The sequence below is a fragment of the Cebus imitator genome, unplaced genomic scaffold (genome assembly GCF_001604975.1).
Source record: "Cebus imitator isolate Cc_AM_T3 unplaced genomic scaffold, Cebus_imitator-1.0 Scaffold500, whole genome shotgun sequence".
Lineage (NCBI taxonomy): Eukaryota > Metazoa > Chordata > Mammalia > Primates > Cebidae > Cebus > Cebus imitator.
In genome coordinates, this window is record NW_016107815.1 from 846,005 (window position 1) to 869,408 (window position 23,404).

Sequence of the window (23,404 nt, forward strand, 5' to 3'; positions counted from 1 at the left end):
ACAAGTTGTCTCTTCACTCTGGTATTTATTTTGCTGTGCAGAAGATTTTTAATTTAATTAAGTCCCATTTGTCTATTTTTGGTTTATTGCCTATGCTTTTGAGATCTTGTCAAAAATTCTTAGTCTAAACCAATGTCCCCGAGAGTTTTCCATAGATTTTCTTCTAGTATTTTTATAGTATGGAATCTTGTGTTTAAGTCCTTAATCTACTTTGAATTCGTTTTGTATATGGTGAGAGATGGGGTACAGATTCATTCTTCTGCATATGGATAGCTGATGTACCAGCACCATTTATTGAAGAGCAAGTCCTTTCTCCAGTGTAAGTTCTTGTTAGCTTTGTTGAAGATCAAGAAAGCTTTGTGAATAGTTCTTGGTTCTCTATTTGGTTCCATTGGTCCATGTGTCTAGTTTTATACCAATACCATGTTGTTTTGATTACTACAGCCTTGTAGTATATTTTAAACTCAGATAATGTAATGCCTCCAGCTTTGTTCATTTTGCTCAGGATTGCTTTGGATATTTGGATTTATTTTTTGTTCCATATAATTTTAAGATTCTTTTTTGTAAATTCTGTGCAGAATAATTGGTGGTATTCTGACAGAGATTGCATTGAATCTGTAAATTGCTTTGGGCATTGTGGACATTTTCACAGTATTAATTCTTCTAGTTCATGAACACAGGATATCTTTTCATGTATTTGTGTTTTCTTCAAATTCTTACATCAGTATTTTACGGTTTTCAGTATACAAGTTTTTTTACTTCCTTGGTTACATTTATACCTAAGTATTTAATTTTTTTGTTGCTATTGCAAATGTAATTGTTTTACTAATTTCCTTTTTGTATTAGCTTGTTGTTAGTGTATAGAAACACTATTGATTTTTGTATGTTGATTTTATATACTGCAACTTTACTAATTTATCAGTTTTAGCAGTTTTTTTTTCATTATTTTGAGAAGACTTTATTAGTTTCTATAATCAAACCCATGTAGACAAGACCTTACATATGTAATACAGCACATTACCCCTGTACAAATGGAAAAAAATTAAGTTTGACATTTCTAGACCAATTTAGCTGTTAATGTCTGTACCATGCCAACTCAGCACAGTAAACTGGGATACTTTTTCCAAAGCTGACAGCACAGCTAAAGTTTCCAAAAATTCAAATTATATACATATATATATATATATGAATGAAAAGACCAATAATAGCAGTATGTTATGCATCAGTAGCAGCAAGAGCTTTTCCAGGTTCTACAGTCATCTGAACAAAATTATAGAGACATCTAGCACATTCCATTTTTAAAAAAGGAGGAATTTTAAACAGTTTTTTGGTGGCATCTTTAGGGTTTTCTATATATAAGATTATGTCATCAGTTAATAGAGAATTTACTCTTCCTGGAAGAATTTTACTCTTCCAGTTAATTTTACTTCTTCCTTTTCTATTAGGATTCCTTTAATTGCTGTCTCTTGCCTAATTGCTGTGGCCAGCACTTAAGTACTGTGTTGAAGAGAAGTGGTGAGAGTGGGCATCTTTGTCTTATCCCTGATCTTAAAGGAAGATCATTTAACGATCCACCATGGAGAATGATTTTAGCTATGGATTTGATATATATGGACTTTATTGTGTTGAGGTACATTCACTGTATACCTAATCTGTTGAGATTTTTTTATTACAAAAAGATGTTGATTTTTGTCAAGTGTTTTCTGTGCATCCATTGAGATGAGCATATTGTTTTTATTCTTCATTTGGTTAATATGTTGTATTACATTTATTGATTTGCATGTATTGAACCATCCTTGTATCTCAGGAATAAATCTCACTTGATCATGGTGAATGATTCTTTTAATGTATTCTGGAATTCCATTTGCTTATTTTGTTGAAGATTTTTATATCAATGTTTATTAGATATGTTGATCTACATATTTTTTTCCCTGTAGTGCCCTTGTCTGGCTTTAATATCAGGATAATGCTAGGCTCATAAAATGCATTTGAAAATATTCCCTCTACTTCACATTTTTGGAAGTTTGAGAAAAATTGGCATTAGTTCTTCTTTAAATGCTTGATAGAATTCAGCAGTGAAAGCTTTCAGTCCTGGACTTTTCTTTGGTGGGTGACTTTATTACCAATTTAATCTTCTAACTTGTTATTTTTCTGTTTGGATTTTCTATTTCTTCCTACTTCTGTCTTGGTAGGCTATATGTGCCTAAGAATTTATCCATTTCTTCTAGGTGGTCCAATTTGTTGGCATATGACTGTTCATAGTAGTTTCTTAAGATCCTTTGTATTTTGGTTGTGTCAGTTGTAATGTCTCTTCTTTCATTCTAATTTTATTTTTCTGAGTAATCTCTCTCTTTTTTCTAGCTAGTCTTTAGCTAGGTGTGTTTATTTTGTTCACAATATCAACTCTTAGTATCATTGATTTTTTTCTATTGTCTTTCTAGTCTCTATTTTATTTATTTCTGCCCTGATCTTTGTGATTTCATTCCTTCTGCTAACTTTGGGCTTAGTTTATTCTTCGTTTTCTAGTTTCTTGAACTGTAATAGTAGATTGTTTATCTGTTATTTTCTTTTTTGGTATAGACATTTATTGCTATAAACTTCCCTCTTAGGACTGCTTTTGCTGCATCCCATAAGTATTAACCTGTTGTTTCATGTTTTTAAAGTAATGTAATTTTGTAACTTTCTTTGAAGTAAAAGTATTTTTTGTCAGATAGCTCTACTATTTAACAAAATGTAGTAGTAACTTGAAGCATTGTATTCCACCTTGCCTTTGTCCTGTTACATATTTTAATTACCAATAGTGAGGTCCTTTTTATGACTGTATATGGAATATATCATTTTTTGCAATTGTTCTTTGGTAAAGTCTTAAGTCTTGACATAAGTCCCTGTTGCTACAACATGTAATGCTACAGCTTTACCAAGTGACATATTGCAGAATTTTGAAAGTACTAAATTCTTATCTAATTTTCATAGAAGAAAACATTTTAAAAATGTAAATATTTACATTTGAAAAATGGAACTAATTAGATTTCTGTTTAGTAAAATTACATGGGTTCAATTAAAGTTTTTGACCTTTATTTATTTTCTGTTTCAGCTTGATGCAGAGTCATAGGGCTGAATTTGCATGTTTACTTATTTCCCTTATAGTAGTTTATGATTCCACAAGTCCAAGACTGGATTTCACTGACGGATTAGCTATAAAAGATCAGAATGAAGATTTGGCTTATAGAAAGGGAACAGGATTCAACTCAAACAAACATAGTAGAGGAGAAAATTAATTATTTTTAGATATTGATGAGTAGACATACCATTTTTAATTGTGAAATACTTATTTTTACTGATTTAATTATCAATTTTCAATACCTTTACTGTTTGATGTTAACATCAACTTTGAACAGATCAACTCTGATTATTATTCCAGACAGCCTGAGATATAGTCTAACTGTAGTGAGGTGAATTTACTAGTTTTTGTTTGTTCTTTATGGGTATCGAAGACATAGAGCCAGATTCAATTTAGGCCCAAGGAGAATTATGGTCTCACTTCTCAAATTGACTGTTTCATGGGCAGAGATACTACCTGCATTCCTGGAGGGACCATAGGTCAGAGAACAGATTCAAAATGCAACACAGTGCCACCTTCATCTAGCCACTGAATTTTGACTTGGAACTTTATTAGGCAGCCTCATTCTCCTCAGATAACAATTAACTCCTGTTTGTTCTTGGCTTTTTTTTTTTTTTTTCGTATGTTTCTTAGTATCAGGCTTACTATGCTCTTGATTTGTATTAGACTACTGCCAGAAAAAACTATACAGATTAGTTCAAGAACATTTTTCTTTCTGTAGCGCCCACATGCAAGATGGGCGATCTATAGTCATTCTTATTCATTTGAAATACAGCAATTTGTTCCTGTCACTAGAGGATAGGATTGTTGTTCTAAATTGCTGGGTTTTGTTTTTGTTGGCATGTTCCCCAATACAAATTGAATGGCTGACAAAAATCTATTTGTATGACAGTTCAATCTAGATAAGTGCCCTCTGTTGCCTAACAGGACGATTTGGGGTCTCAGAGATAAAAGCAAACTGAATGCCAGGCTTGTAGCAGACCTTCTTGTGCAGATAACGGAGGTAATCCATATTCCTCAGGTCCACAAATCAGACAGACAAAGAAGAAATATGCATGCACATCATCTTGTTTGAAATGGTGGTCTTTTAGCTTCTACATAAAAAATGGGAATATCTAACTCATGAGAACAATAAAACAGCTGATATGAGATATGCCTATATTTGAAATTAAAGAGAAATGTAGTATTGACTTATAAAGTTGGAGAATGGTCTATTGCTTACCATTTCCTCATAGTATATTGGCTTTTGTTGAATGTGTTTGCTTTCTATTTTAATACTAATAGTGAAATAAGTTATATTTTTAGACAATTATTCATTTATAGCTTTGATATTCTGCTAGAGAAGGTACCTCCTTTTCTGCCCAAAATGAGGAGCTGAGACTTTGTACCTATTGGCTTATCTTTGCCAAAAACATGTCAGTCTTTCCATCCAAATATCTCCCAAATATAGTTCATATATAAAAATAGGGGTGAAATATGTGTTAATAACAGTTATAAAGAAAGAATAGGGGCTAATGCATAAGGTAACAAACATTCTGGAAATAGGGTCAATGGTCCCAGTTGTAGATATTCTGAAAAATAATGGTTTAATTGATAGGGCCTGCTGATTGATTTGGATTTGTGTAATGAAGGAGAGAGTGGGATAATTTTTAGGTTTTCATCTAAGGACACCATGTGCATGGTGATACCATCCATCATTGGGAAAACAGGAGGTGGAGCAGTAGGTAGAAGAAAGGTAGTATTCTACTTTGTCTATGTTAAGTCTGAGATGCCTTTAGATTATTTAAGGTGCTCAATAGGAATTGGATTTGTAGTAGAATATACAGAAAACATGTTTGCCAGCTCCTAGGTGATAGTTTGAACAATAGGTATAAATGAAATCATTCAGATGAGTGAGAAGAGGGCTAAGAATGGAGATCTAGGGGAACACCAGCATTTATGGGCAGAGCATGAGCGAAGTTACAATGAAGGAGACTGAGAAAGAGAAGCACAATTTCTCCAAGGATAGGAGGAATTCAAAGGGACCGTGGTGCTGAATCTGCTAAGGAGAAAGTAGGCAGCAATGTCAGGTACTATCAAGAGGTCGGACCATAAAGGGACTGCAAAGAGGCCATTGCGGCTAAAATTGGCACAATCTGAGCAACAAAATAAATGAAGTAGTACTGGATGATAACCCAAAATATGAAATAAATAGCCATGGTGCCATACTGATATAAATAGGTGATTGACTAATGATTCAATAGACAAATCTCTTGTGCAATAGAATGCCAAATAATTTATGTAGATACTCTGCCCTCAAGGAGGTGGAGCAGAATTCCCAACTCCTTACCTGTGAGCTATGCATAGTGAGCTATGCAACATGAAAAGAGGAAAAGGATAACTTTACAGTGGATAAACCTGATAAACACGACCTCAGCCAAGTGATCAAGGCCAGCATCAACAGTGATGAGTCATGCAGATCGTATGTAGCTTCGATATGATGTGATCAAAGTGGCATTTTACTTCTGTGATCAGCCTTCGGAAAATATATGACTCCAATCTAGTCATGAGAAAAATATCAGGCAAATCCTAACTGAGGGACATTTTACAAAATACCTGAGCAGCACTCCTCAAAACTGTCAAGGTAATCAAAAACAAGTAAGTCTAAGAAACCATCACAGCCAAGAGAAATGACTGAAACATGAATAAATGGAGTTAGTGCACGTAAAATGGTCTTTTAACCCTTTTATGCCAGAGGTTGCAAATTTTTTTTGGAACATTCAGACGTTGGCAGTGACCTTGAGCAGTAGGATATAAATAACCCCCACAAGCTTAGTGTTCCAATAATGGAACAATAGGCATAAGTGAGTTAAGAAGCTTGGCCGTGAAGGGAAGCATAAAGAGAGGTTGGGCATTTTGCGGGGAGAGTAATGTAGAATGAAATAACTGCCAGGTGCCGTGGCTCATACCTGTAATCCCAGCACTTTGGGAGCAGAGATGGGAGGATTGCTTGAGCCCAAGGAGTTCAAGACCAGCCTGGGCAACATGGTGACACCTCATCTCTATCTGAAAAAAAAAAATAAAAAAGACGTAACTTTTTAAAATGTGTAAAGCTGTGATACACTTAAAAGTGAACCATAGGTAGGTTATTATTGCTTTGTGGTGCAGCCTTTGAAGATTAATCTTGAAACATATCTAAATAACATCCATAGGTGTGGTTGTGAATCACCCTCTAAGATCAGATGCTTTATTCTATCAAATAAAACAGTTTAAGCATTTATCACTCTTGAACTCTCTATTGGTGTCCAATATTCTAGCTGTTGATAACAATATATAAAGGTTTGTTTGTTTTTAGAGAAGGGTGACCAGAAACAAAACCTTTAGACGAATTAACCCTGTAGCTGACGAACTAGGTGAATCGTGAATCCAACCTTGGCTTTGGAGAATGATGGTAGGATGACTCCAGCCTGTAGTGGCAGTGTAATAAAGTGAAAAGAACACTGGCATTGAGGAATGGCCTCTGTCTTTGTTCTGTCTCATCTTTCCTAGCTTTATGGCCTTGGATAGATCATTCATTTGGCTTAGAACCCTTTGTCTCTAAATTTGTAGCCTGATCTAGATGGAGCCTCAGTTAGTGTCAGTTACAGAGAATCCTCAGGATAACTTGGATATCAAGATGACTTGAAACTGTGACTATGGACAGATTTTTAATGAATGACCCCTTTTCTTCCCAATGCTAGGCAGATGCATAGAGAAACTAGCATTATATGAATTAAGTGTATACACTTACATACTTTGTTGCAGTAGTTTATTTTAAAATACATATGAAGCATCTATTGCAAAACATTTATTTATTAGAGTAACATTTTCCAGTGGGGGGTATAGTGTAGTTATAAATCATTAACAAACAAAATAATAAATATTTTGATATTTTGATTATTTCAAGTAGAGTCTATGGAGTTATTTTATTTTACATATCAAAAGACTTTAAAGGATTAGATTTCCTCCACTGCATACTTACACTATTCCAGTTGCTGACAACAACATGTGGGCATTCTATCATGAGCTGATTTTCTTAATGAAGTAATTTAATTGTTGATTGACAAGCTAGCATGATTTAAGACACAGCCACACCATATTCAATAGCAGTGTCAAAAGTCATAAACTGCAAGCATATGCAAGCCAGTGGGGCCATGATACTAACTTACATTGCCTTTTGAAACATTAATGCTAAATTTAAATTACAGGCAAAAGTTTAGAAATGCTGGAAGAGGAAATGAAGAAGTACAGTTACATAATTTCTGGGCTCTCTGTTTTGCAAATCATTAAATGATATAGCAGCAATATGGTCAGAGTTCCTAGTATAAATAAAAGCCTATCCTAGCATTGTAAACATAGTTATTATTCCATATGGATTGCAAATGAGTTTGTTAGTCTCTAAATTGTGTGTGTGTGTGTGTGTATGAAACCTCATGATATGCATATAAATATTCACATATGATATTATAGCTAAATATTAAAAAGTAATTAAGTGGAAATGTGGTATAATTTATCTTATTGTTTGTAGCCCAAACATAAATATCCATTTTAAACATGGAAAATGTGTTTGAAAGTATAAGCAAAAATAGAGTGATTATGATAAAAAGACAAAAATTTTCAAAACAAATTTTTTTTTTTTCTGGTGTTGCATACTAAAGAACAATGCATTGTTTCCGCATTCTCATGGTAACCTACTTTCCCAGCTCTGTTGGTAGCCTTGCAGCAGGGTGTGTGAGTATTTTTTCTCTGTTGGCTTGCATATGGTCCACTGGCCATGAGTTTATGATAGACAGAAAGTGTACTTCCCCTTTATTAATGCTACAGTATTGGTGACATGTGGCATGTGCACCTTCCAGTGAATGATCTTGACCTTTAACTCTAAACAGTCCCTTGAGCAAGAGCCAGCCATGTTTAGAGGCATGACTACATAGAAGAAACAGATTGGAACTTACTTTCTCTGATAGCATTAAAGAAACACGGTAACATTTTTTACTGTTGGAAGCCATCCAAAAATTGCAGCACCATAAAATAAGGAATTGGGCAAAACAGTATGGTGAAATTACAGAGTCTAAATAATACAGATTTTGAAAGCCATTTTTGGTATGTATTGGCAAATGATTTTTTTAAGAAGGATGCATAATTTATACTCTCAGCCATGTATGCCTACTAGTTTTATTGCATCCTTTCCAGTATTATCTACTAATATTTAGTTGAACATGCTCTGAAAGTTATCATATACAAGGTGTTAGGATAGATTTCCCTTTGTTTACAATATTTAAATCTTCACAACAGCCCCAGGAAGTAATTTCTATACCATTATTTTAGAGATGAGGAAACTGATGCTCAGAAAACTTAATTCGACCAAGATCACATACTGAAATGATATCTCTGTTCTTTTCATTAAGTACCCTGTGCTTTTTCATCCATCCTAATAATGTTCCGGGGATCAAACATTTATCTAACAGTTTACTTTACCTTTCTGTAAGCTATGTAGTATGATACATGTTTTAACCTTAAATTGCTTTTTGCTAGAAATTAATATAGTATGGAGAACACTGGGATAAACAAAAATTCATAAATTCTATTTTAGTTTTTCTGGAATATATAAGCTTTCTGTCCTGGATTGATGAGCCTTTTTGAGTCCTGGTGCAGGGGTGGTGTGTCGCTGAAAAGCTGAAATTGTCCATGAGAAATAGAAGTGAGGCTAAAAATGGAATACTTGGTGCCAAAGATAGATGCATTTTAGAAAATGCCATCTGGGAATAACAGAAGTATGATATTATTTAATTAGAACCAGATAAAATTAGGTAAGAAATGAATGCCAGCAATTATATGACTAACTAATCAATATAATTTCATGGTATTCTGTAGATATCCCAAAGTGTTAATTATAACAGGAGCAGTTAAATTCTTTGGAGCAATTAAATTCTTTGGCTATGAAAGCATAGTGGTTTTTAATAGATGTATCACCTGGTAACCTTGGGCATTATTAAATATATGGAGACTGAAAGACATGGTAGAAGCAATGGAAAAGTCTGGCCAGACTGAGTAATTTGTTTTAGACCTATGGAGAAATCTATTAACCATTTATTCTATAGACCCATTTGATTAGGAAGTAGGACAAGCTGTTCTTTCATTACGTACCAAAACCATACTGCACTCTGTATCAATTATTTGGCTGTCTGCAGCACATAGATTAGAATAAAGGGCTTGCTTAGTGTTTGTGAATGTTGCGGATTGCTGATTAGTAATTAAAGTGCTGAATGAAGAAAATTAGGCTAAAATCGAATGAGAATGAGAACGTCTTAATTCTGTGATACAGATGTTAGAAACAGATTGTCTTCAGCAGCCCATTCAATGTGGTGACATTCTACATAGCCATCTAGTATTTGCATCCCATGTAAAACTCAAGTCAAATGCCTTTGAGATGGTTTCCTCTCCTATGCCTTGTGATGTAGCTGTATGGGTATTAATTTAGTGAAATATCCTGTCTGCCAGGTGTGGGAACTAGCTGATTTTATTGTAATACCAGATCATTACTTAATTCATATGCAACAGAGTACAGCACATGGAAAGCATTATAAATCTATTTACAATGTGGCTGGTCTGATGATAACATTGTATTAAATTCCCAGGTGAGGCAATTTAAGCAATTGCTTTGCCATGTGCACGCCATGGAAATTAAATTCTCATATACGCTTTAGTAATAAACCAACTTCATTGTTATGCTTTTGCTAGTTCTGGGCTGTAGAATCCTCATTCTGGTTACATATACTCTATTTCACATGTAGAATACAGGAGGCGGTACCACTGATCACAGTTTTTAATTAGTTTAAGCTAAGTTAATTCGTTTTGTTTCTAATTTAGCGGTGCCTGTCCAGGAACACATTCAGTTCAGTTGGGAAATGTCAAGGCTTGGGTCAAGTAGAAAGATTATTTCAAGCCAAATTTCCAGACAGAACTGAGCAAGTGTATCTGTTTGAACTTGGCTTTAAGAAAATCAGCCAATCAGTATGCAAAAGACCTGTTCATGTACCAAGTGAAAGTTGAAAATTGCTTTGAATTTGAAATTCTCGCATTCATAACTCACTTGTGTCATCAGTTTCAAATAGCCATTGAAACTTGTGCATCTAACTTGTTAGAGGTAACAATCAGTTGTTTATTTGTCACATTTTTTCTGTAGCTCATATATGGTCTGTAGATTTTCTTTTTAACCGTCTAGTCCACCAAAGGGTATAAGTTAAGAGTAGGCTTTACACAAGCACAATTAAAAGTGTGGAGTACGTTTGTATTTAACTCTGCATATGTGTGTGGGGTGTGTGTGTGTGTGTGTGTGTGTGTGTGTGGCAAATATTGTCAGCCGAAGCTTTTCCAGTCTTATGGTACAGACCAGAAATTGCAGTAGATTACAAACTGCATAGAGCTTCTGTCTTCTCCAGAAGCCACATATAAAGCACCAGTAGACAGTGGTAACTGACAACTAAGACTAAAAATGTTGACAATTTCTTGATTTGCCTGGTTAGCTTATGTATAGAAGTCATTAACTATTTATAAAATGCATTATGAATTGGGTTCCTTCAAACTGTAGCTGAATGTGTGACATTTCCAGCTCAAATTCTCATGTTTGCATTTGGCTAAAGTACAAATTTTATACTGTTGATAATAAAGTAAAAATATTTTAGTAAAATTTATCGAGATACAGTAAATGCTTCAGTTTCATTAACTTTGAATCTTCCAAATTAAATTATTGTGTAGGTACTTGGTAATGTGGCATGAGATTTTTAAAGTAATTCCATAAAAGATAACATAATTTATTGATGTTTTAGAGGAAAATGATCCATAAAATAAGCAGTTTGTCATTCAAAGGACTTTGCCCCTTTTTTGGTATTCAGTTAGTTTAGTGATGATCTTGCGGTGTACATTATGGTTGGTCACTTAAAATTTCAAGTTGTGAAAAATTATAAGAAAATACCCATATTGGGCATCTAAATATAATTCTTAGTTGTTTTTTTTTTTAAGTCTTGGTTTGTTTTATTTTTGGAAAACGAAACACATGTAAAGAGTTCAGTTTTCAGTATTGTTGTGTCATGTTTGACAGAACTATTTCTGATATTTGAAATGAGTTGTCTTTTCATTCCTTAAGAAAAGTGAGTCCCGTCAGAGAACACTTTGTTAAACTCAGCATATCATTTGCTTAATTATATCCAGAAAGCCATCCAAACAACGAGTTTTTACCATCCCAGTGGTAAAAAATGACATTTATAGGGACCACCCTTCAGCCTTGGTTCTCCTCTGTTGCTGAGCATGTACACTCTTAATTGCTGGTTTTTAAAAGCAGTGGATTCTAACCAAAACAAGATTAAATATGTAGGGATACACATTTATAATTTTCTCCTTTTGAAGTATAGTAAATCAAAATAAGAATATAATGTAATTGAACAATCTATGCCAATTTGTTGGTATTTTGGTGAAAAAAGGGAAAAACAAAAACAATCTCCATATGATACTCTTGCATACTGTGGAATGTTTTAGTCCCCCATAGTGATGAAATGAATAATTAAAAAGGCAGCTCTGATACCACAGCCTGTTTAAGGGTTCTCATTTCCTTTAATGCTGTAAAATACTTTTGCTTAGCTAGTTTGAAACTACTGTAGTGGGACTTCCAAATGAGCAAAAGAAAGCTTTGGCTTGATCTAAATATTGTATTAAAGCCATGAAGTGGACTGCCCTAATAATTTAGCATTTTTAAATGCAATTCGGTATGAAGTCAATAGAAATAGCTAATTAATAATGGCTTCAGTAAATACAATAAGAGAAGCAGGCTTAATATATGCTGCTTGTGATGGTAAAAAGTCTGGCCTGTTCACAAATGACTGAGTTGGGTCACTACTGAATTGTCAAGAGATCTGGTATCGGTATCTTTACCGACTTCACGCTAAGGACTTGACTTCTTTACTCTGTCCTCCTCCCTGCAACATTGTTGGTTTTATTTATCTACTTATAGAGTTATTGCATTAGCCAAGGTAAAAGATATGCATTTGTGGCAGGAAAATGGGGTTTGGAGTGGAGACTCAGTACAGGGAGTGGATGCCACTGTCTCCTTAATATCAAAACATTTTGCAATTCTTGTGCTTTTATCCTGGGTCACTCTAAAGGTAATAGAATGAAGAGAAAATTTTGTATAGTAGAATGAGCACTTAGCTGTGAGTCAGGACCCCAGTGTTCCAGTGTCAGTTTAACCAGTGCTACCTTTAGGATTCCATGAAACTGATTTTTTTTTTTTTTTTTTTTTTCACTAAAAAGCCAACGAGTCTCCAGATTTATTTATTTTTATTTCTACTCCATTCAGGCTTTTTCAACTGGATTCTGCCAGAGACTTACACCTTGCCTTCAACTATATGTAATGAACTAAATTTTTTCTTATGTACCATCCTTGGGAGAATTGATAAAATGGTCACTGAAATAAGTTCTGTGTTTTGTGGTTAAGATAAGGAACCCCAATTGGGAAAAGTTGTAACTTCAAAATGATTTAAAGTCTATTGGTTGTTCTTGTCTAAGGTTCTTTTATATTTAAATATAATATGTTTGATGTTTAAGGTATTATGATCTCTGTGTGGTCAAGCAGCGTTGCTAATTCACTAGTTTAAAATCTAATTTAAAAATCATATTGTTGACATCTGTTCCTAAATTATGGATAGTCCTTTTAAACTACAATACTTTTTCAGATTACAGTTGAATAGGTACGAAATTGTAAGTACCAAATTGTAGACCCCAAGTGAGGACGAGATTACGGTTTTCCAGCTGCCATTTTTTAATGGAGTTGTTTTCTTAGTGAAGTCTGAAGCAGAAAAGACAACAAAGTAACTTGCAAACCTGAATTTAGACCTGAAATAGTGATACTGAAGTGGAATCCGAGGACCACACTTTAGCTTCACAACCAATTTTCAATCTTTTAGCTTTTCCAAGTGTGTATACATTTAGATAATTTATGAATTGCTTGCAGACATGTCCCTCTGACTTTATGGAGAAGGGTACATTTCTTGTAAAACACATTTTTTCAGTGTGTTAAACACTGACTCATAGCCCACTTGTCTTTATTTACTGGGACTGTGAAAAGTTGACTCATAACCTACTTGACTTTATTTACTGTGACTGGGAAATATAGTTTCTTTTACCAGACATACACATGCACGCATGCATGCACACACACTTTCATTACTTTTCCTTAGGCCATTATTTATAGAAAACTAGGAGACATTTAAATTATTGTTTGTACGGGGGATGGGCTTTTAGATTCCCTTTCTTTCTGGTTTAGTAACATTACAATAATGAAAGAAATGTAGATGTGCTATTCTAGGCATTGCAGAGTATAGTTGGAGATATAATTATTAACCTAGTATTAGAGACTTTTAAAGACCTAAATTGAAAGATTTGTAATGTCCATTTCCTGCCACAATAAAAAAACAAAAAAAAACATACTCCTGTCTTAAGTACAATACAATCTAGTGAGTTTTACAGACATACAGTTATATAGCTGTATTTCTTTCAGCTTAGTCGTCTTATTTGAATGGTGAAGTATGAAAATAACATACAAGTTTGGATCCGTTTATGAATATTAACGAAATACTTACACCATGCAGTTGTCTTTCATTATTGGCATTTTTAAAACTAATTTACATGAAACTTCTCAAGTTCAGGAACTTTACACAACTTTGCTGTGCAGATTGTAGCCAATAGGTTTCCATTAGGGGGCTCTCGAGGTTTGAGATGGGCCTTGATACCAATAAAGCTTCGAAGCCTTTACTTTCTAACGTTCCTCTCACTCTCTCCCTTTTTGTTTTGTTTTATAGAAAAGGTCACGGATCGCCTACAGTGACGAAGTACGGAATGAGCTCCTGGGGGATGATGGGAATTCCTCAGAGAACCAGGTAGAATGCTAATCAGGAAGGCCCGGTGGGTGGCTGGAGGGTGAAGGAGGTCACTGGCGCACTGGGCTCTCAAGCTGCTCCTTAGCAGTATTAGCAGCAACTCATGTGGAAGCGATACTGTTTAATGCAAAGCTGGAGTCTTAATCAACTTCAAAATGTTTCTTAGAGATCTTACATTTAACCCTTTACCTTGTGATCACTGTCTGCTATCTTTTAAAAAAATCTTTCATTCTCTTTTCTTTATTATTTAGTACTTAAGGAATAACTTGAAACACACCGTTTGCAGACAAAGCCAAGGTCTTCACCTCAAACACATGTAAAAGGAATAAAAAAGTACATAATACAGCTTTGATAATAATGCAGTATAATTAAATCAACACTTGCAGCAAAACAAATGAAAGTGAGCTTTCAAAATTCAACAGGGCAGCCCAATCTCCTATTGTGTGGCTTCTTAAAAATACATTCACCAAAATGCAAATTGTAAGCACCAGTGTGGAACTTGGATACCCATATAGAGGACCTGCTTCTGTCCATATTAGTCATAATAATAATAATATTATAATAATAGGATAAGCCTTTTTGCAGTTTAAGATCTGCATAGGCCAAAAATAAGATACAATTTCTTCTTAAAAGGGCTTTACAACTTGGCTGTCAGTTCTCATTGGATCATACAGTAGTGTCATGAGTCTAATTAATGTCCTGCCTCTTTCTTTGAATGAACACTGCAGACTTCATTAATTTGTGTAGATACTATATACAACTCTAAGAAAAGGTTTTAAGAATCTTGGTGTAGAGATGACTTTTAAAATCTCTCAAAAAATTCTAATGACAGATTTTCTTTTAAAAAAAATATGTGATAGGGACCTTCAGAAGCAAGACCTGAACATGGTTACCAATGCCACTTTGGCAAGAATTGTAAAAGTCTACTCTATCTAAATGAAAATGAACATAAATCAGTCACTGGGTAAACCAAAATTGTAATAGGATAGTGAAACATCATATATTGATATATATTATGAAAATTGCATAATTGTATTTACCATCTCAAATAGATGATATTGTAGGTCTATCTATGCTAATGGCATTGCTATCTATTATACTATAAACTATAACCAGGATGTGGTCTGTGCAATTAAGGGCACTACCCACCCCCAAAAAAGAGAGAAGAATGACTGAGCTGATTATGTTTGTTTTTGGAAAGATCTTACCTCCTCCACTATTTGGATGTTATCAGCTTGAGTTCAGAAATGTGAACACGTTCAGATTTGACTTGGGATTTCAGCTTCCCTGATTGAAATGTGAGAATAGCTAAAGGAAAAAAAAATAGCACATCAAACATAAAAGGGTGATGTGATAAAGGGGTTTTACTCATAATAGATTAAATAATGTGAGGATGAGAGAAAAAATATTTTCTCCCTTTTTTAAAGTGAAATTTATATTTCTCATACCTCTTGAATGAATGAATCATAATTTTATTTCCTATCTACTGCAAAAAAAAAAAAAGCATTATCTTTTTTGCAAAAAACTGAATTGCGTAGTTCCCATGTCAGTTCTTTAAAAAGCTATAGATCTTTCCTTCATTTGAAACTACTGCCTAATGTAGAGGAAATAGAAAGGAAGGGGGTGTGCCTGTCTAACTCAGACTCCTTTATTGTAATGGATGTTGTAGTTCTATGACAGGGATCCCTTTTTTTTTCAAACATGTTCACTTCTCTTAATGGACATTTTATATGCCTAAAACATCTGCCTTGCGTACATATAAGTGTGATTTTTTTATGCCTAAAGAAAACTGTTCCACAAAAATAGATTGAGTTCATATTTTCTGAATTTTTCAAATTATATTCCTGTCACTTTCAAGTGATTATGCAGAGATCTCCCCTGGACTTGTATAAATCAAACTTACAAATTCTGAAAGTGCTTGGAGAACCTGAAGTTTAGTTGTAAGGAACTGTCACTTCAATAAATAGAGTATGATAAATTATAGGCATGAGAATATGTACTGTTAGATTATTACTTGTGTGAACTTTTCCATCTAAAATTTGAATGAGGTGTAAAAGTTCAAAGAGACCACACTTAACTTTTTGGATATTTGGTTACCAAATGTAGCAAAGTTTTCGTATCTTATGAAATCATTGCATTTTGTTTTAAGGCTCTTTGTCATAATATAGGAAAAAAATCCCTCAAACTAAAACACATCCTTAACTAGGTATGGTCACTTGAGAATAACTTTTTTATTCCACATCAACATTCATTCAGAATATAGAATCAAAACAGAATCTCTTTCTGTAAAGAAAGAAAAGATTTTGACTCTGTATATTAATTTTTGTAGCTCAGTGGTTAGGAAGAGTTTTTTCTACAAATAAGTGTACTTTTAAGTTATTTGCTAATAAATTAATTTTCAGAACTTTTTGTTCATGGAATACTTACGATAAACTTTTAATATATGGATAAAACTTGGAGATAAAACGAGATTAAAAATAGCAATATTCATTTCATTGCCAAGGGATATATCTGTCAGTTTAAAAATATATATCGAAATAGGAAAATAAGGAATTAAGAGCAATGATTATAGAGATAAAATACTGGCTAGGAATTTTTAATGTAACATATACATCCTCCTTATAGTTGCTTCTTTGTGAAGATTCAACAATATGAATACAATAGCTATTATGTCTCATTCTGGTAATTTATAATGCGGTTTTTTAGGCATCTGAAACCTGACTGTTAATACATATAATTATAGTCTGCCAATTAACTATAAAGTATGTTAATTTACTCTTAGGTACATAAACATTTCTGCCATGATCAGAAATGTTAAAAATTCAGAAATGAAAATTTTTTCAAAAGCATTTTTAATGTCCCTCATACAGTACACCTTGCATTTAATTCCAAATTAAATGCTTTGTATAAATTCATTTCTGATTCATATTCATTTCATTCAATCAAATATAGCTTATGCTTGATTTACAAAGAAGGGACAAGAAAATTACCTTCTTTGCACATTCGAGTACTGTTGGGCTATCAGCTTTCCAAGGACTATTGTCTTAAGCAATATCATTCTGTTCTTTGAAAATACCGTATTTACTATTCTATGTGGCAACATTTTATTTCTTTGAAAGAGTTGAGTTCTTGAATGTAGTGATGTTGTATTTAGAGTGGAAACATTAATAGTTCCTAACTTGATTGCATTTCATGAGAACCATTCTCATAAAAGGGAAAACACAACTTATAGAATAAAATCATAAAGCCTTTCATAGTGAAGTGTCATAATGGGCCAAGTAAACTGTTCCAAGCTCTGGTTTTGAACCCTAATACTCTGTTTCTGTATGCAGAATTATATTGATCAGTGACTTTGAATAAATCCTAAATAGAGAGTTCAAAATATAAAGAGTAGACTATTTCCAAATGTGTGAAAAGTTTTGTGGTAAAGCAATATTTAGCAGATAATGACTGCTTAATTTTTTAATACGAGGTTCTCTTAAGTTCTGATTTGGGCTTGCTGTGCATAAAGTGTGTCAAACTTCAGCTACAGACCAGGGGGTGAAGTCGGTCAATTTAATTCCCCAAGATCTAAAGAAGGTCGGTATCATTTCATATAGCCCTGGCAGAGCAGATCATTACCAGGCACAAATCTGTTCGTTACGTGCTGAGGGTTTATAGCAAAATAAATAGACTGTCATCATAAGTTCAGAAAATTGTATGTTCGACCCACGATAATGTGTAAAGGGCGTTTAATAGAGTTCAGCATTTATTCGTTATCTGTATGCGGACAGAGACGGCAGTCGCGTTATCAGGTTTAAAAAAAAATTCGGTAGTTCTGGGGGTCACGTGACGCACCACACACACACACACACACACACACACACACACACACACACGCGCGCGCGCGCATGAACCCTCACATGCTCTGCAGTGCAGTTTTGATTTTAGTCACAGCAGAAGGCTTAACCACAAGAGATTCCACTGGTTCAAACCAGCGTAAACCAGATTTTTTCAGCCCACAAAGGAACAGATTACCTCTTGTATCAAATTCTGCATTGGGGGAAAAAAAATCTTTGTTTCAAAAAAGATGTTGATTATCATAACTCAACATGGTGGTATTGCACACTCTCATGTTGCCTATGGTGGAGCTGGTAACTCGGGAAAATACGAAATCACAATTTACAGTCTAGTCTAAGCATTGTTAATTTTCAAAAATAGACCATCTTTTGTTTACTTGAATGAATAACTCTCGGTCTAACCAAAAAAAAAAAAAAAGATAAAGATGAAAACCCTCCCATTACCTAGCTTAGCTACAAATCCGGTGTGGAGCTTGAATGCAGCCATGCAGCACAAACAAGATAGAACGTTTTTTGTTTGGAACCTATTGAAAAAACAAATGGGTAGCATTTTTAAACACTCATTGATTATGGCAGGGTGGCATGCCCCAAATGGTCTCTATTGCTGAAGAGTAGTTTTAAACCTTGGCCCTTTAAGTATCATAGTCAACCGAAGAATAGTGCCCCCAGAAAGAAAAGATAGCTGGCCGATCAATTCCCAGATCGTCTCTTTCTGAGAATTAATGTTTGCCTTTTTCTCCCATGATGTTGGGATAGCAAAGAGAAAGATTCCGATATATGATAGGCCAGGTATTTTAGTTTAAATTTTTGCTTCTCCTGGGGAAGAATGATAACTTTTAACGTGAAATGCAAGATGATGTACTTGTATGTAACTGGATGGTTGCTGAGAGAATGAGTGTGTTAATTAAAAATAAAAGACAACTTGTCTATTTTGAAACGATGATAATAAAAGTTTCATTTTCACTGAATGTGCTGTGAGACATTGCATGTTAACTTCTGTACCCTTTTTATAAAGGATTCTTAACAGTTTTTTAAAATCTTATTCTTTGGTACTCAAAATATTTTTTTTAATAACAAATGAAATAACAGAATAAGCTGGAATGCACTCTGCCTTCCTTGAATTCAGGATAAAAACAGCATTAAGCATTGAGATATCCGGGCTATAGTAAACATGATACTTTTAGAGAGACTTATAGTGAGTGAGCAATTCATGGCACGTTTCTCCCAAAGCAATCATTTAATTTATCGGCCTGCATATGTCAAGTGTTATAACAGATGTTACAGATATTTGGATGTTTAAAAATTATCAGTTGTAGACCTGAATTGCTGAGGATGCAAATTTCAAACCTAGAATGTGGTTTAGTCTGTTACAACATAGGTTTCCATTTTTAGTCATTGCAAAAACTGTGGTCGTCATCTCACTTACACAATATTTGTAGTTTAGAATAGTGTCAAATACACACACACGCAATGAGCTAGATATATGGTTATATAATTATTTTAGTTCCTGAAGAGTTAAGCAGCTTGTTTTGTCTGTTATATTTAAGGCAAATAGAAAAATGTTCTAAATAAAAGAATTCAAATGTTATCATAGGAGAATTTACTAACAAGTAAGGAGTGATTTTTATTTGAGTTTAGTGAAAACAGACTGCAGTATAAATGAAGTAAGAGCTCATTGCCATTTTACAATATGGAGAAAATTGAAAAATGAAGAAACCATTCAAAAATTAAAATGAAAACATGCCACGTGATTGCAGTAGCCTCTTAAGCAAAACAAATACCTAGGAATTGACTCTTACATACACAAAAGTTCATAGGATAGTGAATTTTTGATACTATGTTCTAAATAAGTTTTATCTATCCTGGCATACTTTATTTTCTATTAAAATAACATTGCCTCCAAATGCAGTCTTATAACTAGAGTGGGTACAAGTATAACATTAACTAACATAGTATAGTTTGTTGTTTAAAATACTTATTGGAACCAAAGCATGAGCTATTAATCATTTTCATTTGTAGGTAAAATCTGAAATCAGTTGTCAAGATTCCAAATAGAGAAACATCCTGAAAACTTGTATATACAAAACCTCTTCAATGGTACATTCTTAGAAGAGAGGAACAGTAAACTTGTTTTCTTTCTTTATAATATAGACTTCTATGAAGTCGTTCCCCTTTATTTCATGATGGTGTCTTAGATGTACTTTAAAAGAGAATTTCACACTATTCTCTTTGTTTAATGTGACAGTGTGAGAAAGTGATCTTTATTCGTTCAAAAAACTCTGCATGTAGTCTATGTTTAGGTTCTTTTAATGTGTTTGTCTGTGATTTTTAAATGCTAAACATGTAAACAGATAAATTGTCAATGTTAATTCTGTATCCTGTCACACAACTGATCTTTCTTTCCTGCCATTTCTTTCCTTTTTATCTTTTTTTTGTGCATTCATGTTGCAGTTGATAAAATTACGTGAAGAGGTGAGTACTTCCTAGCTTCTTTTTTTTTTTTTTTCTAATTCTGCTTTTCCTTATAAAATTGAGTTTTTAAATCTGAAGTGGATCTTTGGATTTGTTTTTCCAGGTAAATCTATACATAGCAAAAAGTATTATTTATATTGTTCAGAATTTTTTTCTGCTGATCATCTTTTAAAACACAACTATATCCTAATCATGCTTATCTCAGGGATCTTTGTTCTTTGTTGGAACTGGGGCCAAGTTAATATTTTTAAGGCCAAAAAAAGGGAATAATAAAGGAATACCTTAAAACTATACCTGAGTATAGTTTTATTGTAGGCTCTAATTTCAAGTTTATTTATGTAGTTTCTCAAAGAATCTAATATGATTTTTTTTTTCCTGACATTCTGGTTTACTTTACTGTAAACTGTTCTTAAATAAACTCCTTTCCCCCCACCCAAAATTATTAGGTTTAACATAAGACACCATGGATCTATTATCCTTTTGGGGAAACACACATGTGTTATAAATGCCCTGCTACTCTGTGTGCATAGATACCTAAGAATAGCCAATCTTTTGTCATTGTTAAACACTTTCCTTTTTGTAGGATACAGCACCCAAGTGAGTTCTCATTTTTCTGAGTTTGCTAGACTGTTTCATAATGCAACTCCAGGCTTTTTTTTTTTTTGTGGCTCAGCAAATATTTACTGCAACGTATATAATTGTATCCCTGTATTAATGAGCGATGCTGAATAATTCTATTTTTAAAAAATTAGGTCAAACATATCAAATGTGCTTTGGTACTCTTTTTTAGAGAGTCATATTTTTTACTTAGTAAGGTTGGGTTTTATTTTTCTATTAACACATAATGGGCTATATTGCAATTTAAAAATTGTCTAATTGCTTATAGTTTAGAGTAGTATGAATTACTTTTGAGTTTAGTTTAACTGCATTGATTGAGAATTTTCTAGAATTTTTTTTGTTGGTATGTCATCATTCTCTAGGTGGTGTGATGTTAACTTAGAAGCTTCTAGATAGTGGTTTTCAACAACTCTTTGAATATAAGATGCATTACTGATGTACTCTCTCAAAGAAAGTAATAATGATATATAAAATGAAGGGGGAAAATATAGAAAAACACTCACCCTCCAATCTTTTTGTGTTTTTTGTCTTCCCTAAAGGGAGCAGTTATATATATGCTAAATGAATATAATCAGTTGCAGTTTTGATGTATAAGATTATTTTTGAGGTGAGGGATATATCAACATTATTTTTCTGCAAGATAGAGTATCTGCTTGTTATATTTGCATATATTCATGTTTAGGTGAAGAATCTGAATTTTCAAATGTTAATGGAACTAACAGTTAACTTGAAAACCTCTATACAAAGAAACTATGTGACGCCCTTGCCCCTGAATTTAAGCAATAAATATTATTTAGATATTAAATTGTGCCTTATTATAATCAACATTTTTGATAGAAGATTTATTTTTGTTAAGCCTAATTGTGTCAAATTAGAAATCTTAATTCTAAAAACTTAAAACATCATGTCTGCATTTCTTTTAAAATACGTTTTATTTTTGTCTGATGGCTGAATTCTTTTGTTGTGCCTGTAGCAGCAGTTTCATCAGTTATGGTTCTGGAATTCATGATTCCGAAACTGTAACCTGTAATGGAATCATAATTGGAAGAATAGATTATTCAACTAATAAAATAATATACTCTGAAATATTCTTTTAATAGTCTTTGATATAGATCTAGCATTGATATTTGCAGACTAGATTACAGTGATGCTGCTGCATTGGTATATGGCTTGCTGAGAAGTGATTATTTCTCAGTTGGGATTCTAATAGTAATCATAGAGTGAATGTTACCCCATGTTTCTTAACTTGCGCCTATGCTAAGAAGACATGCTCCAAACTGTGTTTTGTTTTGCTTGAAAACAAAAGTATGCCCCGTCTCTTCCTTGTGATGCTCTTTTTGGGCCCGGTACTGGAAATGGGGCATGCTTCAAGGCAGGGTTGTAGTGCAGAGGGAGCTGGTCTGGTGTTGACTGTGCCGAGCTCCGTTTGAATCCTGCATCTCCAGCTCTCCACATTGCGCAGCTCCTCACACAAGTTGAGCTCTGTCTGAAGCTCCTGCACAGCTTCACTTACCTGCTTTGAAAAGGGCTGAGAAGAGGGTGAGAGAATGAGTTTGGGATGGAGTGTGGGGGCAAGTTGAAAGCATCAGCTGCTACTGTAGTGTATTTCCTTTCATTTACAGAGACCAGGGCAATGTACAACTAAGGGAACAATGTAAATAGCACAGCTGTTTCAAGAACTTGATTTTAGTTTGACTTAAGTGAAGAGGTTCCAAAATACAGACTGAAATCCTGCTGGAAAGCTGCTGGTAAACTGATAGTCCTCTTGTGTGCAGATTTACTCTGATAAAATTGAACTATCCTGAAGAAGAGTTACTTCCATTATTTAGTAATATACATACTTTTAAAGTTCTTTCAGAAATTTCATTGTCTGTTATAACCATGAAATCCTGCCAATTATTTTACATTTAAATGCCTTATTTCTTACAGTAAATATTATTATAAAAGTGGGTGTCCATTTCCAGTATCGATCTTTTTTTTTTTTTAATCTCTGATAACTAAATGTTTTCTTTTAATTTTAGGATTTCGTCCAATATGAAAATGAACCAAAAATCTTTGTTGTCTTATTCTGGATTAAAATTCAGATTTACTTTTGATTTCACAGGTCTGATTGATAACCTTTTTAGAGAATTACCAGTTTAAAGTTAACTCCTTTGTTAAGGTAGAAAACAATGTTCAGGGAAGGGAAGAGCAATCCTTACTCTCAGAACCTACGTAGAGGGAAACTTAGGGGTAAGAAAGCTATTTTTGACAAGCCTTAGTAAAGTGTTTAATTTTATTTAAAAATAGTCATCAATGCCAGACACATGGAGCTCCCCTTGCTCTTCTTTTTCTTAATTACAGCCTTCAGTGGTTTTGCTTTTTAATGATATAAGAAGCTTTTCTTCCTTCCTCCATTTTATTTATTT

The 23,404-nt window shown here is 33.7% G+C and overlaps 1 protein-coding gene across 5 annotated transcripts in view; it reads left to right on the forward strand.

The window, feature by feature from the left end:
* VTI1A (vesicle transport through interaction with t-SNAREs 1A) overlaps nucleotides 1-23,404 on the forward strand; it is a 371,705-nt gene that overhangs the window by 62,961 nt on the left and 285,340 nt on the right. For 3 of the 5 annotated variants that reach the window (XM_017513761.1, XM_017513756.2, XM_017513759.2), the window contains exons 4-5: nucleotides 13,990-14,067; nucleotides 20,358-20,378. In XM_017513761.1, coding sequence (XP_017369250.1) covers nucleotides 13,990-14,067; nucleotides 20,358-20,378 — 99 coding nt within the window. The remainder of the gene's footprint in view (nucleotides 1-13,989; nucleotides 14,068-20,357; nucleotides 20,379-23,404) is intronic. The other 2 variants (XM_017513763.2, XM_017513758.2) reach the window with 1 other exon arrangement.